Source organism: Neovison vison, chromosome 1, assembly GCF_020171115.1.
Source record: "Neovison vison isolate M4711 chromosome 1, ASM_NN_V1, whole genome shotgun sequence".
Lineage (NCBI taxonomy): Eukaryota > Metazoa > Chordata > Mammalia > Carnivora > Mustelidae > Neogale > Neogale vison.
In genome coordinates, this window is record NC_058091.1 from 266,628,099 (window position 1) to 266,645,380 (window position 17,282).

Genomic DNA, 17,282 nt, shown 5'->3' on the forward strand with positions numbered 1-17,282 from the left:
ACACTGGAAAAGAGCTGCTGCTTCCACACATTGTGTAAATTGAGGATTAATGCAATTATCAATATCATGCTGAACATCTCCTTGGAAACAGCTAAAAATAGCACTTTTAAGAGAAAGCTGTACTATCTCCCAGCTGTGCCAAGAGACTAACTTGATCCCAGTACAAAGACTAGGGTTTATGCTGCTGCCGGAACTTTCTCTTTCTCCAAAAGATGGCATGCATACTGTGTAACGTCACTGGAACCCAAAGACAGATTTTGTAGGAGTAAGTGTTACTTAGCATGCTAACTGCCAAGAGTATACACACGTACATGAGCTGATAGCGCTGACATTCAGCAGCATTACCAGGTTCAAATCGTTCCTGGTTCTGGTCTAATGTGGTCAGGAGTCCTCTCATGTCTCCACAATGTTTTAAGTAATCCCTGTGCCCAATGTGGGGCTTGCACTCACAACCCCAGAGATCAAGAGTCGTGGGGTCTAGAGACTGACGCAGCCAGGCACCCCTCCAACAATGTCTTTTAACACACTTCAGAGGCCTCACAGAGAAACATCTGCTCTAGAATTACATTTCCATAACAATAGAAACCAAAGAAATTTTACAGGGCTCTTTTACTCAGTACTCCTCCCCACCACTGAAAACTCAGGCAGAAATAGTGGTATTATTCTGCATTATAAATCATCACAAGAGCTGTCAAGAAAACCCCAGAGAGAGAATGCTCTTGATGAATAGAGTTTATTTCAACAGTTACTACCACAACTGCAAACTTTTCAGCCTGGAGTTCAAAATTTAATATAATCTACATCACTATAGCTTCTTAAAATCTGTATTCACATGTATTAATTAGCTCATTGCTTTTGCAAGGCAATTCTGAGATGTAAGCATCAAAGTATTAAACTACCCATTTTACAGGTAAGAAAATCAAGATTCAGAAATCTCTTCATTTCCTTTCTTTTCTTAACACTACACCAAAATTCTATTCCAATCGATTCAACCTTATCTCTCATTACCACCCAACAAAAGTCCCTCCTCTAGACAATCTGATCTCTTTATGGCCTCTCAACACTCACCCCCTTATCCTTCATCCCAATCCTTTGTTTATGCATCCTTACCCTGGAATACCCGTTTCTCTTCTGTAACTTCTTCCTAATTGCCCAAATCAAATTTTCCTGTTTTCAGAGTCCACCACAAAGCCTACCTCCTCCCCAGAGACACCTTTTACTTCCTTCCTTGCACAATCTTTCTTTGAACACACTGTACATTAGTACCTCTAATTTGGGGATTCAATTCTGTCTCACATTATATATATTTAAAAAATGTGTATATATATGCAATAAAAATATTGCACAATGTTTGGAATATTACTTAATGCTTAAATGATTTCCTTGGTATAAAACACTGTGCAGCCCTTAGACCTAGCAAGAGGAGCCCCTGTCCAGGCCCTCAACTAATTGCACATTTCCTCCCATGGAGCCGTTTTAGACCACGCTCTGGGGTTTCCTGCCTGAGTCTCCCCAGCTGACTTCCAGAAGCTGCAATCATCTTTGCCTGGGTCTGCCCTCCTAAGGGTGGACTTTGCTGCCAAGTATATATTGTGTTCTAGGTGCAATACTTTGTACTATGCCTGCTCCAGTCTTGGAATCAGCCATTTCTCCAGGGAGTCCTGGATCCTTTTGATGGGGAATGAATGGTATTTAGAAACCAAGATCTGGATGCTAGTATGTTGCCTGTTACTAGCAAGTCACTGCTTTTAGGCCCTCTCCATAAGAAAGGCCGGAAAGACATCTTTTTTTTTTTTTTTAAAAGATTTTATTTATTTATTTGACAGAGAGAGAGAGATCACAAGTAGGCAGAGAGGCAGACAGAGAGAGGGAGGGATGTAGGCCCCCTGCTGAGCAGAGAGCCCGATGCAGGACTTGATCCCAGGACCCTGGGATCATGACCCGAGCCGAAGGCAGGGGCTTAACCCACTGAGCCACCCAGGCGCCCCCGGAAATACATCTTTAAAAAAGGAAAAAAAAACCCAAATCTCATGAGTCAAAAGAATACATACACACGGAATCTTGTATGTATTCATACAAGTGAACACCACTGGATTCCTGCTCACCATTTCCCACACTGGAAACCCTGGTTCCAATAATAACGTATTTACTCATTCGCTCTATCCTAAAATCAACAAAAAAGGTCTGAAATTACTACACGAATATCATTACCTATAATGAACCTATTATGTATAGTTCAAAATTTCACTGCAGTTCTAACTTCAGAATATATCCTACTCAGGGTTAACAGTCAAAGTACTGTATCCAAAGTTACTGGAATTGTTTTCTCTATGTAATCAATTTGATATAGTTATATTAATTTGCTTCTATGTATAATCCATTTTAAGGCTTAATTTTTTCCCTCATCTGTTCTGGTTTAATTTTAATATTTTAATGTGTAAAATACTTACACAGATCAAAATTCAATACTGGGTGGGATTTCTGATGTGGCAAAATGAGGTTGTTACCAAATCCTCTACCTAAAAAGCAACTATAAATTGGACAAAATGATAAAAACCAATCACTTTGGTGTCCCAAAAACTGACTAAAAGCTTATAACAAAGTAATGCTCATGAAAAATTACTGAACTTTAGGAAACAACCCTGAAATCTGTGGCTTATTTGCCAGTGACTGTTCCCCTTCTCCCTCTGATCACGTGACACTGTGGTTCTGGAACGTAGGCCATGAATAACCAGCAGTTCCACTGTTTGAGGAGGCTGATTTGATTCAAAGCAGAAGATGAAATAACCCATGCCCAGTGGTGGTGTCAGTAATAAGTAGCAATCTGAGTGGTAAGCAAACAGGGAAGGTCAGAGGTTCTACTAATCTGTGGTTACAGCCCTGGCTGTATCATAAATCTATCAGCAGCTCTCTGCTTCCCCCTGCAGCTTTGTAAAGTAATTGCTACAAAATAAAACAAGTCAAGCACTGTGGCCGGAGATCAACTACCATAAGGGTCAAAGAGAGTGTTTTAAACAACAACAACAACAACAGCAGCAACAAAACCCTCAAAAAACAAAAACAAACAAACGAAAAAACCCCACCACCAACAAAAAACCCCACATACTTGCTAAAGGGCTGGAAAACGGAAGCACATGCAACAAAACTTTGCTGCTTTGCTCTTATCCAGGTGAGATGAGAAAATTACACATTGAAAGGGCTGGGGGACGCCAGTCCCTTATCATTAAAAAGGAAACAAAAGCTTCAGTTTTGTTTTCTTTGAAATTAGACGTGGAAGCCTTACACAAACAGACACACTTGTTCTCTTAACAAGTCACTTTTAGAAACCGTCTAGGGGGCCTGGAGGGAAGATCTCTGGATTTCCTCTCATTAAGTTCTGAATTTCTCAGGAAATACGACTGCTCTATGAGGAACTAACCTTGGAAATATTTCCTTCTTAGCTCAGAAAATTCTATTTGCAAAACTCAATTTAAAAGACCTTACTTTAGTGCTGTTTAAATTCTGCCCAACAAGTCTATTTGAGACCCCAAGCACAGATGAGGGTAAAAGAAAAACATCCCATTTGTAAACTATTCTTCTGATGTTAGATGCAGTCAGTATACTGGTTACATTTGTGTTTTCGAAGCTTGGTCGTGTGTCAGTCTGGCTTCCTGTCTCTCAAAGAGTGACACAGTTCCACCTATATCAAAATGACCCCGGTTGCTCATTAACAAAGCAGATTCCTGGCTGCCACCTAACAAGTCTGTGCGATCAGACACGTCTCAGGACTTTGCATGATTAATATATTTCCTGTGATTCTTAGATATGATAAAGTTTGAGAACCACTGATCTATATAAGGTGATCTTCCTTAATAAACACAAGGAACATCGAATATCACTCTGTTGACAGTCTGCTTGTCCCTCTCCCTCTAGTTCTCCCCCTGCTCTCTCTCTCAAATAAATAAATAAAATCTTAAAACAAAACAAAAAAACCCCCCCAACAACAACCCACTAACTTCCAAATATTTTGGAGTAAACATTTCGGAAATATTATTTCCCCTGACTTAAACTCAGGTCAGAAATCTAAGGTCCCTTCCAATTCTTAAGTTCTAGGATTTTATTTGATCAGTTGTCAATAGTGTTCATTAAAAAAAAAATAGTGTTTATTAAACCCAATACTAGTAAACTCTAAGAAATTAATAAACGTGGCAACCTTAGTTCAAAAGAATGCCCATTAAAAATTAAATGAAAGGGAAACAAATCAGAAAGAGTTTTCTCATAAGGTTAACAGAATATACAGGCCATTACAGAAAAGTCACTGAAAACTCTCTGGAAGCGACTAAGAGAATGTTCCCTGCAAACATGCTCATTGTTATAGCAACACTGGAAACAATTATAAAAATAATGCAAAAAGGTAGCAGAAAGGTAGAAATCAAAAGGATTAAGTACTGTGGGAGTTAGGAAAAATGAGAGGTAGGAAAAGAACTGATAAAGAACTCCTGCTCCAAATCAATACTTCAAGAATGGTTCCTGGTTAAACATAAATGGTCTTGAAGGAACGAGCAATTCTTTATGTTTTCAGAGACTAAGGAAAAGGTCTTAAAATCCCAGAAACTTGCACTCCGAGTACATGTTCACCAAACAACAGACTTTTGTATTCCTTACTTAAATGGATCTATATGTGGACCTATTTGCAAATGAATACCATGTATAAACAACTGGCAGGAGGCAGCAAATGACTAAATCTTTTTAAAATGACTAAATCTTCATTTTGGCTTTTACAAATAAACTTTTTTATTTACAGCAAGAATTAAATCACTAGAGCGCTAATGAACTCAAAGTCCCCGCGTCTTCTCTGTATTTATAAACGGTATCACCATCCACCCACAGTAGCCAAGGAACTGGTTATATACTACTTTCTCCCCTTGCATGGAATAGTTCCCTATCCGACTGTCACATATTTAACTCCTTTTTCCCTTCCAGTCTTTGCTGATACACCTCTCCAGAGAGGCCCTTCCTGACCAATCCAAAGTAGTCCTTCCCATCCTTCCAATCCCACCCCTCATCATTTCATCTTATCATTTATTTATTTTTATTTTAAATTTTAAAAAAATATCTCCCAGCTATGAGAGAAGAGAAATCCTCTTGTCTTGTTTACCACTGTATTCTTAAGAGCCTCAAACAATGTCCAACAAATGGAAGAAATACAAATATTTCTGGAGTAGATAAATGAATAAGATAAACTGTAACTTGTAAGATCAATTACTGGCCCTTACGGCAGAGATAATCACACCATTTATTCAACAGCTACTTGATGAAGGAAGATGATATGCAAGACAGAGGTCCTCAAACTTCAGTGAGCATGTAAGAATTACTAGGGAGGCACGCCTGGTTAAGCGTCTGCCTTCAGCTCAGGTCATGATTCTGGAGTCCCTGGATCAAGGCCCACAATGGGCTCTCTGCTCCGTGGGGAATCTGCTTCTTCCTCTGCTCCTCACCCCCCTCATGCTCTCTCTCTCTCTCTCTCAAATAAACAAAATTAAAAAAAAAAAAAAGAAAGAAATCACCTAGAGAATATACACATGAGTACTGAACTCCATTGTGACAAGTAGCCCATAAAAAGTGATTCTATTATAGGATCGACAGCACCAAAATCCAGTATGTTCACAGGTCCCCATAATATAAAGTATCTTTGCATCTAATATTATAGCAACAATTCTCATGTGCTACCAGATTTGTCCTTTACTTCAACCAGGCTTTTAATAATCACTTACTTGCTTCACAGATCTAGTACATCTCAAATGTTTGCTGAAATCCCATTCCTCTGGGTAGTCATGTCAACTTTCAAATTTTCACAAAAGGTTAAGATATACACACACATATACACAGTACTTTCCTTAAGAGATTTTGCCTGTTTTAAAAAATTTTTACTGCCAGGCAACCCTCTCAGGTCCCCACCCTCTTTGGGAGCTTTGTACTATTATCACTCAATAAACTTGACTTTGCTGCCCACCAAAAAAAAAAAAAAAAATTCACTGCCTTCCTCCTCCATTACTCTTGTTTTTGTTTTTGCCTCTCCCTTCCCCTTCTCTCCATCACTCTTGATTTATGAGTTCTGCTGAGAACTGGAACTCCTCCTGACCCGGGATTATCTTCTCAGCACAGGACAGGTCAAGTCAGCTTGAATGATAGGCTTTAGCTATTGATACTTGATTCTTCCTGAAGAGAAACATTTATCAATACACAGATCCTATAATAACATTTCTTTCTAAATCCTCAAAGGTCAGCTTTATATGCTTCTTGGTAAAAAGTTCATGCTGGTGGTAAACAATAAATTTTTATTTATTTATATTCTTAAAATGGAGTAACTTGTGTTGTTTATTTAATGCATACTTATTTTAAGAAAAAAGTGGGGAATCAGAAAAATAGGTGAAAGGGACTAAGAGGTAAAACTTCCAGTTACAAGCCACAGGGATGAAAAGTACAGCACAGGTAATACAATCAGTAATAGTAACTTTGTATGTTGACAGTTAGTAAGCATTATCATTGTAAGAAATGAGTAACATATAGAATTGTCAAATGAGTATATTAAACATCTGAAACTAATACAACACTGTATGTCAACTATAGGTCATAAAAGTGTATAAATAAAAATTAGTCAATAATCACATCCTATATCAGTCCAAACTTCTCTGTATGAACATATTTTCACATAGGTTTTTAACTTAAAAGGAAACATCACTGACTATAACTTGCTGGAAAGGGAAAACACATCTTGTGTGTCTCCTCTCTTGTCAAAACTCCCATGGAACACTTCTGTGACCCGATGTGTAGGAGTTTCCCCCACACCCAGCACTTCCAACTCTATAGCAGACACCAGCTGCTGTCCTGCAACTTAGCTCAATTTGGACATGATTCACCTGAAGATAGCGTCAGATCCTACAAAATAAAGGCTCGGTGATACCAGACTGGCCCCAATGCCACCCCTACTACTTCAGATGCTAACTCCAAGTCCAGGTTACCAGTTTATTCTAAAGACTGTAACTCTGGCAACAGGCAGAAGGGATGCATAGGACAAGCTACATGGGAAAGGGCACTGAGCTTCCATGCCCCCTGGGGGTGTCACCCTCCTTGCAACTCTACATGTTCACTCAGTGTGGAAGCTCTCTGAACCTTTCTTTTGAGTCTTCAATGTAGGTTTCAGTACAGAAGCATGACTGGTCAAATCACTGTTCACAAGTGATTAATTCAACCTCCAGCCCCTGTCCTCTTCCCGGAGGTGGGGGCAGGGTAGGGTGGCACTGAAAGCTCCAAACTCTGACAACCAGACCTCATCTTTAGGGGCTTTCCAAAAAAATCACCTCATGTGTGGTTGAAAGGGACTTGTTTTAAATAACAAAGTATACTCTTATCTCTTATTAGGCAATTCCAAGGGTTTTAAGATCTCTGTGCCAGGAACTGACAAAAACCAAATACATATCTCTTATTATAAGCCATATTATCACACCTCTTTATTTATTTTTATTTTTTATTTTTTTAAAGATTTTATTTATTTATTTGACAGACAGAGATCACAAGTAGGCAGAGAAGCAGGCAGAGAGAGAGGAGGAAGCAGGCTCCCTGCCGAGCAGAGAGCCTGATGCGGGGCTCAATCCCAGGACTCTGGGATCATGACCTGAGCTGAAGGCAAAGGCTTAACCCACTGAGCCACCCAGGTGCCCCTATCACACCTCTTTAATTCATTTACATTACAGGCATTTTTTCCCCTGTCAATATTAAGATTTATCTTTCTTTTTAATGACTGCATAATATGCTACCATGTAAAAATGGCAAAATTGTTTAAAGTAATACCCTCTGTTGAACATTATTTCTAATGTCCAAAATTATGGATGCTGCAACACATTTTTTTTTGCAACACATTTTTATATATATCTGTACACATCTCTAGTAACTTCCTTAAAATAAATGACTAAAGAGAATCAGAGGTTTAGCTGTGCTGTCCAATATGGTATGCACTAGCCCCATGTGACTATTAAAATTAAAGGAAATAAAAATTTTAAAATTCAGTTCCTCAATTCTACTAGTCACATTTCAAATGCTCCAGCTCATGACTATTAAAACATGATAGCTGATGGCCAGTAGCTACCATATTGAACAGAGTAGACATAGAACATTCCCGTCTGGGTGGCTCAGTGGGTTGGGCCGCTGCCTTCAGCTCAGGTCATGATCTCAGGGTCCTGGGATCGAGTCCCGCATCGGGCTCTCTGCTCAGCAGGGAGCCTGCTTCCCTCTCTCTCTCTGCCTGCCTCTCCATCTACTTGTGATTTCTCTCTGTCAAATAAATAAATAAAATCTTAAAAAACAAAAAACAAAAAAATTAGAACATTCCCGTCATTGCAGAAGGTTCTATTGATGGCCCTGGCCTAAAGAAACATCCATATAAAAATTTGACACCTGTATCCCACAGAAATGACATAGCACTTTAAACTCTCAAAATTAGTACATGCACTCCTAGTCCTCTCATTGTTGACATCAGATAAATATACAAGACATAGTGCTTTAATTTTTTTTTTTCATAGTGCTTTAATTTGCATTAAAGGATTAGTGGGGGGGGCACCTGGGTGGCTCAGTTAGTTGAACCTCCGACTCTTGGTTTCAGCTCAGGTTATGATCTTAGGGTCATGAGACTGATCCTCACGTGGGGCTCCACATTCAGCATGGAGTCCACTTGATGACTCTTTCCTTTTGCCCCTACCTGCTTGGGTGTGTGCATGTTTATGTACGCATCCACTCTCTCTACCTCTCCCCCCAAAATAAAGAAATAAATCTCAAAAAAAAATTATTAGTGAGGCTGAAAGTCTTCACATATTTGGCCATTTGTGTTTATTTTATTGTTGCTGATTATCTCAATTTTGTCCTATTTTAAAAGAATCAAGGGTATCCTGTTTCAGATGGCCTATAAAACCAAAACACATGTGCAGTGAAGAGACATTTCTTCATCTGTTCTGCTTGCTTCCTAAAAATTTCACAAGGTATTTATCAAAACAGCATAAAAATATCTCATAGAGTAGAACCACAATTAGGTAAAGGCAGTCTGTACTCTCGGAGGTTGTTTCCTTAGTGGAGTTAATATAACAATGGCTAATATCGCAGCACATTGTTTCACAGCATATTGTTTCACAACAATGAGATTGTTATAAATTTTCAAATTAAGCTATGATAAACATAAGTTTATATACAAATATAAAATGTTTATATTTGAAACTAGATTTACACTAAAGTTTGGAACAGAAAAAACCAACCTATCAGGAAAGAGAACAGTGGGCCCTTGGGTTGGTAGGGCTGGAAGAATGGAATGAGTGGTGAAGCACAAAGGGAGGTTCTGGAATGATGGAGATGTTGTGGATCCTGATAAGGGTGAGTTACACAGGTGCATATGGTAGTCAAGACTCCCTGAACTGTACACAGAACTTGAACAGTTTCACTATAAGTTACATCTTAATTTTTAAAAGGAATAAAAAAGTTTAAAAGGCATTGTGCTATTTAGAATATTCAATTTATAGGTAATAAAATTATTTTAAATATTTGTAGAACTTAAAATATGATTCCTGACCAGGAGACACAAAGTTTTTACTAAACTGGGAAATGGGAAGCTGAGCCAAACCACACAACTGTCAAACCAACGGCACTGTAGAAAATTCAGTATCAGGGCAAAATATGTTAAAAAATATAAAATATATTAAGTATTAAGTATCAGAAAAACAAGCTAACATTTTAACACAGACATTTAATGTTTCTAAAAAGTCTGCACAAGTGAAATGAAAGCTGAACCAAACGCTTCCTGGAAAATCACCTCCCTAATTATCAAATAGTATATGATTTAATTTACTGAGCCATTTCTGCTGAGGTAGTTTATGAAACTGACTCATTTTTGCCTTTTATTCTTCTCTTCTGATGGTACACATTAGCACAAAAGCTAATACATGCATGTTAAAACTAACAGACTTACAGACTTGAAAATGAAAAATGCCTAAGGAGAGATAAGATGCTCCTCTCCATGTCACATTACCTCCCCACTCCCACTGTTAATAATGCACATTAGTATGTTGGCCCATTACCCAAATAGCATACCCTGTTTTGTAAGTGAGTTCTTCAGAAGCCTAAGCTACAGATCTCATTCAAGTTCTTTGAGACAAGCTCAGATATTATGGTAACTCTTCAGATGACCTTGCTTATGAGATGAGAAGGAAGGGTATGTGGGCGGATATCAAGACTTCTGTCTCCAAAAGTGAAGGCTTACCCAATTAAGAATGTGGCTCAGGGGCAAAGAAGCAGGAAAGTGTACATTTTATTAGTGTACCTGCTTTGTAGAAAGAACTATTTTTGCTATTAAATTCTACATTATACTTTAGATTCAAACAGATCTGAGTTTGAGAATCAGTTCTACCATTTATTAGATGTGAGATCTTAGGCAAGTTACTAAGTTTTGTTCTCCAGTGGGGAATGCTAACAGTATGTCTCAAGGCTGTGTTGTGAAGAATACATGAAAACAGAAATAATTTTTTAAGCTCAGTGGCTGGTACACTATAGGTGCTAACAAAAATAACTACTATCACACACAATTCTGTTCCTCAAGGATGTTATATAAATAACAAAGGCCCCAGCCATTGCCCTCTGCAACCAAACTACCACTAGCATATTCAGGTAGTCATTTATTGCTATCAAAGAATTAACACAAATAGGCAGCATATCATAACTCTAAAGTCTCACCAGAAAATGTCCCTTACAAGAATTTCAGCCTGTAATGGTTCAGCCAACCATCAGTAAAGTCATTTTTTTTTTTTTTTTTTAAGGGCTGGGGCTGCAGAGAGGGATGGAGAGAGAGGGAGAATCTTAAACAGGTTCCAAGCCCAATTTGGAGCCTCAGCAGGACTGATATAATGACCTGAGCCAAAATCAAGAGACAGACACTTAAATACTGAGCCACCCAGGCACCCCAAAAGGTCATTTTTTTTTTAAGCTAGAAGGTATACATGGGTGTTAGAAAACAAAATTATATAAAACAGACATAAGAACTTAAGGCTGACCAAAAAGAAAAAAAAAGAGAGAGAGGAAATGTTTATTAAGCAGAGACGGAATGCTTCCCTGCCATACTACTGATTTATCTGAGTTCCACCACCACTAAAGTGAAATGGACACAGATGGGCACGTAACTCTTCACCATAGATATGACCCAATCTATGACAGTGTAGCAACTACATTTATTCAATTTAAAAAGCAGTTTATGTTGCAGATCGTGCACAATAAATATTTACCTGTTTCTCCTCATCTGGCATGTTTTTTTCCAGTTCTATTAGGTATTCTTCATCAAGTTCAGAAGAATTCACATTATCATCAGGTTTGTTCTCAACCTTGTCCGCTCCTGGCTCCTCCTTCTCAAATGAGGCACTAAGGTCATGAAAACACTCCTCTTCTCCCTGGTCTTCCTGGGAATGAGACTCAACATCCTTGAGCAGCTTGCTCTGTAGATGGTGATCTCTGGGACTGGAAACCGGAGGGGTAGCACACTCTGCTTCCTGGGGATCTGAAACTTTCAAACCATTGAAGAGATCCTCTGGAGCCCCACAGTTTTCTGACTTCTCCCCCATGCTGTGTCAGTGAGGGAGGTGAAGCTGAAGCTCTGGGAAAAAAGAAAATATGTTAGGTAATGGTGCTCATGCAAATATCCACCACTTTCCAAAAGTCTGCCTTATGCCACTTAGCTTTCAAGATATCTACGTTAGGGTGCCTGGGTGGCTCAGTGGGTTAAGCTGCTGCCTTCAGCTCAGGTCATGATCCTGGGGTCCTGGGATCGAGTCCCGCATCGGGCTCTCTGCTCGGCGGGGAGCCTGCTTCCCCCCTCTCTCTCTCTGCCTGTCTCTCTGCCTGCTTGTGATCTGTCAAATAAATAAATAAAATCTTTTAAAAAAAAGATATCTACGTTAGTATTGAGTTTTCATAAAAGTGAAAATCCCCTTCAGATTTTTTCAATTAGTAAAAACAGATAAATATTAATGTAGGTTTTTCATAAAAGCTAAGTAGTATAACTCCACCTTTTGAAAAGGGGGGCGGTGCATGTGGATAACCTTTGCTTTAGGCCATTTCAGCTTAGGAAAGGCTTGACAGGATGCTCAACTTTCAGACAGCAAGGGAAACCTTCATTTGAAAAAAAATCCTATCTATTACACATAAACTTCTGCATCAAAACCCAAAATACACCCTAATTTTCTTTCACCAAAATTCATTATAAAAAAGTTGGTTATCATAAGCCCATAAATAATGCCAAACATTTTACTGACTCTCCTTTCAGAATTTCATATAAGCAAAAAAGAAACGGTTTTTTTTTTCCCACCCTCCCACCCGGAGATGGGTTTTAACGTGGCTCTTCCTCTTTCCACCGCTTGAATTTTGTCCGCGTACCAAAAAAGAGGATAAGCTAAAACAGTGGCGAGAAAATGAAACAGCCCTAACCTTTATTCAGAATTAAGAGCCAGGTCATAAGTAAACAAAATGCCGGCCTGCCTTTTCAGGTCGTATGAAGCTCAAGCATAAGTTTTCGATGGGGCTCAAAACGCAATCGGTGCCCAGTGATCATCTACTTCACTCAAATGTGTGCTGCAGAACCAACGCAGGTTATAGTGGGAGGAGAAGTCTGGCGCAGCTGATCCTACTCAGAATCCCCGTGAGGGTCAGACTCAGACACTGAAAGAGTGGTTCTCAACCCTGGCTAGACTACATAACACTTCGACGCTTTAGCAAGTACTGCTGCCCGCACCTTATTCTCCACAGATTCTGATGTGTTGGTCTGGCCTAGGCCCAGAACACCTGTATTTTTAAAAAGACATCACAGGTGATTTTATGTACAGCCAATTGAAAACCACTGCTGCAGAAGCTGAGTCAGACCGTCAGCCGCCCCGCCCCTCGGGTCGCAGCAAAATCACGCCAACGACCCCTTGTGTCGCGACAAGGACCCGAATTCGTCCCAGCTCGTCCCAAGAAAACTTCAAACAGCAAGATCTTAATACTAAGATTTCGCCTCCACAGCAATGTTCTATTTCTCCCTGCCGCCAGGTCTAGAGGAAGAACGCGAGTTTGAGGTCCCCAGAGTACGGAGGGGCCACCCTACGTTTCCCAACAGTTCGTCCTGTAGCTGAGTCTCTCACAACCAAAGCGGACAATCCCAAGTAGCTACTCACAGTTCCCAGTCCCTCTCGTCCTCACCTTCCCAGTCTCCGGGATCTTCTATTTCCGCTCAGTCAAGTGCACTTCCCTCTACACCAACCAATGGCGTCGTCGTTGGCAAAGCATTCTGGGAAGTGTAGTGGAATTCTCCGGGAGAGAGCGCGTCGCTGTCGCGTTGTGTGACGTCAGTGTACGGACTGAAATGCCAGTGACGGTTGTCATCTTGGGTTACGGCGACATTCTGCATTACTCAGCACAGAAGAAAGAGACTGCCTCCATGCCGTTAACTTTTACTCCTTCACTGTGATCTCTTATGCTAACAATGTATAGAGGAATCCTGAAGCATAAACCTTGTCCAAATAGTTTTTTCTTTAATGGTTCTCAAAGTGTGCCTTTCCAGTGGTCCATTACTAGATCAAAACAGTTTTCATCATAATACTAAGTTAATTGCCTTTCCACATCCCTTTCAGGAATACAGTGTTTTGCAGAGGCGGTGTCATGTGATCGCGCAATTTATTAAACGTAGAAGGAGCTATGAGAATCTAGCGGTCTTCTATTAAGCCAGATATTTGCATAAATGCAAAACAATGCCACTCTTCTCACTACTCGGATTTTTTGTTTTGGAAAATACAGTGATTTATAAAAAAGAGTACGTTGGCATATAATAGGTGTATTGTTATATTAAAGTAATAAATATTAAATATTTTTCAGCTCTAACTTCTTATTTTTTTTTTAAGATTTTATTTTATTAATTTAACAGGGAGAGAGAGAGTGCCCACAAGTAGGCAGAGTGGCAAGCAGAGGGAGAAGGAGAAGATTTCCTGCTGAGCAGGGAGCCCCAAGCAGGGCTGGATCCCAGGACCCTGGGATCATGACCTGATCCGAAAGCAGACACTTTATGGCGTCTTTTATGGCCACCCAGGCACCCCTCAGCTCTCACTTCTAATACAATGAATATTGATAAGTATAACACACACACAAACAAAAGCTCTTTGTGGTCTTCACTAAAATTAAGAGAGTTAAGGGATCCTAGAACCAAAAGTCAACAGTTACCAGACGCATTCATTCAAGAAATGTTTGTTGAATCTTTAGACTCCATTAGATTCCCATGCTGGGAATATAGAACTGAAATATTGGTTGAGATAGCCAGATAGGTAATCAGCGATAACAGCAGAATAGTTTTCTGTAATTCACAGAACGTATTGTAGAGATAGCTGAGAGGAACTTTTTTCAGGAAGGATGTCAAACATTTTTTTAAAAATTTATGTCTAAATGAGGTTATGCACACCCTTGCATTTTTGTGTAAGTCAAAACTTTCCATATACAAAAACCATTAAAAATATATCAGAATTTTGGAAACTTTTAATATTTAAAATTTTAAAAATATGGCAGGAACTTAAAAACTGTTCAATAGTTAGGTTTCTTATGACTTTTAAGAAGTCTGGTTAGGTGCTAAGAGATAGAAACTTCCAGTTATAAAATAAGTAAGTCAGAGATGAAAAGTACAGGAAATATAGCTAAGGAAGTATAGGGAATATAGCTAATAATATTGTAAAAATTTTGTATTGGTGATAGATAGGAGCTACAGTTATGTGGTGAGCACTGAATAATGTAAAGAATTGTCAAATCGCTATGTTGTACACCTGAAACTAATATAACATTGTATGTCAACTATACTTCAATAATAATAAAAAATAAGTTCTGGGGCACCTGGGTGGCTTAGAGGGTTAAAGACTCTGCCTTCGGCTCAGGTCGTGATCTCAGGACCCTGGGATCGAGCCCCGCATCAGGCTCTCTGCTCCGCAGGGAGCCTGCTTTCTCCCCTCTCTCTCTCTGCCTGCCTCTCTGCCTACTTGTGATTTCTCTCTCTCTGTCAAATAAATAAAATCTTAAAAAAAATAAGTCCTTTTAATTAAATTCTGGTATAATAGAAAGGCTATGAATTTTGGAGCAAAATTGATAAGTAAATAAATAAACTTGAGTTACAATGTTGGCTTTTTTACTTTACTAGCTGTCCAACTTTAAATGATAATTCTAGTAACTAATATTTACTGATTATGTGTTTATTAGGTGTAACATGCTGTAAAAAATGTTTTACGTGGATTATTTGATTATTTGAATTCTAATTCTGCCACTTGACTAGCTGTGTGACTTTGATGTAAATTACTTAACGCTTCTAAACTTTGATATATAAATTTGCCCCACATGTAAAAATTGGGTTAGGTAAGAATGGTACCTCTCCCTTAAGTCTGGGAGAAAGAAATGATATAATCTAGAAGACAAGGTGCAAGGGGCTTGACACATAGTGTTTAATGAATGTTAGAGACAATAACAATATGTGACAGGCCCTGTGACAGTAGCTGGTTATAGGAAACCTAATACGGCACTGCCCCACCCTCCCCATTCTGGGAAGCTCAGTGTCTTTTGGGGGGAGGAGGAGATTGGGGATAAGATAAAAGCACTACTGAGCCTGAAGGAAGAAGCAATCCACACTCTATTTTTTTTTGGTTTTTAAACGATGAGGAGCCAACATCCAATTGGCCTAGTTTGGTAAGTCTTCACTAATAAGATATTTGAGTAATGTTGTGGGAAGAGTAATAGTTCATTAAGAGGAAAAAAACCAGGGAAGGCTAAGGGGACATCCTAAAAATCTCAGGAATATTTTTGGGAACGATGCATAGTTGGATGTTACTGAAGTATAGAACACAAAGCAAACAAATTTTTACAAATGGAAGTTCACCCATCAGAGCCTGGAAATATGGAAATTTTGTCTTAGTGCTCATAGTCACTATGTAAAAGGAAAGAAATGTTTTCCATCTAGAGGGCTGTTCTGTTGTTATTTTCCCAGGGCAGAGACCATGTCTGTCTTGTTTCCAGTTGTACGGGGTCAGTGAACATCCTGTTATCACATGAGTGAGTGATTCTCTTTCAGAAATTTACGGCCAAAACATTGGGTAACTCGGGGCTCTGGTGAGTTGTATAAAAAGATTCTGAGGCTTCTGGAATCATCTTATAGGATTATTGTAGGATTTAAATGGTATCATATCTTATCTAAAACACAAGTGAAGTGCTCAAGATAGAAAAAAATGCTTTAATATTAATAGCCCTTAGTATGGATGTAAGTTCTCAATAAACATTTGTGGTCACTGAATTACTATTATTAATGAAGTTCTCACAGTATTAGCAATATTATGATCAATTACTAAGAGTACTGGTAATTTGATTAATGGCGTTACTCATGATAATCAATATTAATAGTGATAATATTTCTGAAGTTTTTATTTACACCCTGCAGACAGAGGATGGAGCCCCTATGTATGTTGAGGGAATGGAAGCTGCACATGAATGAATGAATGATGAATGAGTGCTAGGCATCATATAAGACCTTTGTGCATACAACAATGAACCAGGAGAATAGCAGAGGAAACATTTTCTCTTTGCTTTTCTTTCTGGAGCAGCTGGGTTAATTCTTAGTGGCATGAGATGATACAATGGAAGGAGTCTTATACACACTGGCACAACAGAATTACTGTCCAATATAGTGGTTAAGTGTATAGGCTTTGGAGTCAGACTTCCTTGGTCTGAATCCCTGCTCTCCCTCTTAGCAGTTGTGTGATCTGATCTTGGACAAGTCACTGAACCTTGATACCCATTTCATAAGATTTCATGAAGCTTATTTTTTTAATTTGAAACAGTTTATTTATTTACTTATTTGAGAGACAGAGAATGATCAGAGGGGCAGAGGGAGAGGGAGAAACAGACTCTCTGCTGAGCAGGAGCCCGACGTGGGGCTTGATCTGGGGGACCCCAAGATCATGACCTGAGCTGAAGACAGACTCTTAATGGACTGAGCCACCCAGGCACCCCGGTTTCATGAAGCTTAAATTAAATAACAAACCTAAAGCACTTCCTACAAGCCCTCATACAAACTTTAACACAAAATAAATTGCTTTGTGGAGAATCTGCAGGCAGAGATGGAAATCACTCCTGCTTCCCCTGGTGACTTATGTATACATCGTGCTAAACTTTTGGAAAGCTCTGTGCATCTATTCTCCCTGGAGCTAGAGATTTAAATCCATGCT

General features: G+C 39.1%; 1 protein-coding gene across 2 annotated transcripts in view; it reads right to left on the reverse strand.

Moving 5' to 3' along the window:
- TTC1 (tetratricopeptide repeat domain 1) overlaps positions 1-13,329 on the reverse strand; it is a 45,250-nt gene extending 31,921 nt beyond the window's left edge. The window contains exons 1-2 of one of the 2 annotated variants that reach the window (XM_044230375.1): positions 13,240-13,329; positions 11,295-11,659 (exon numbers count right to left, since the gene is read on the reverse strand). In XM_044230375.1, coding sequence (XP_044086310.1) covers positions 11,295-11,627 — 333 coding nt within the window. In that variant the 5' untranslated portion in view covers positions 11,628-11,659; positions 13,240-13,329. Of the gene's footprint in view, positions 1-11,294; positions 11,660-13,214 lie in introns of both variants that reach the window. The other variant, XM_044230365.1, reaches the window with a different exon arrangement.
- Positions 13,330-17,282: the final 3,953 nt, after the last annotated feature.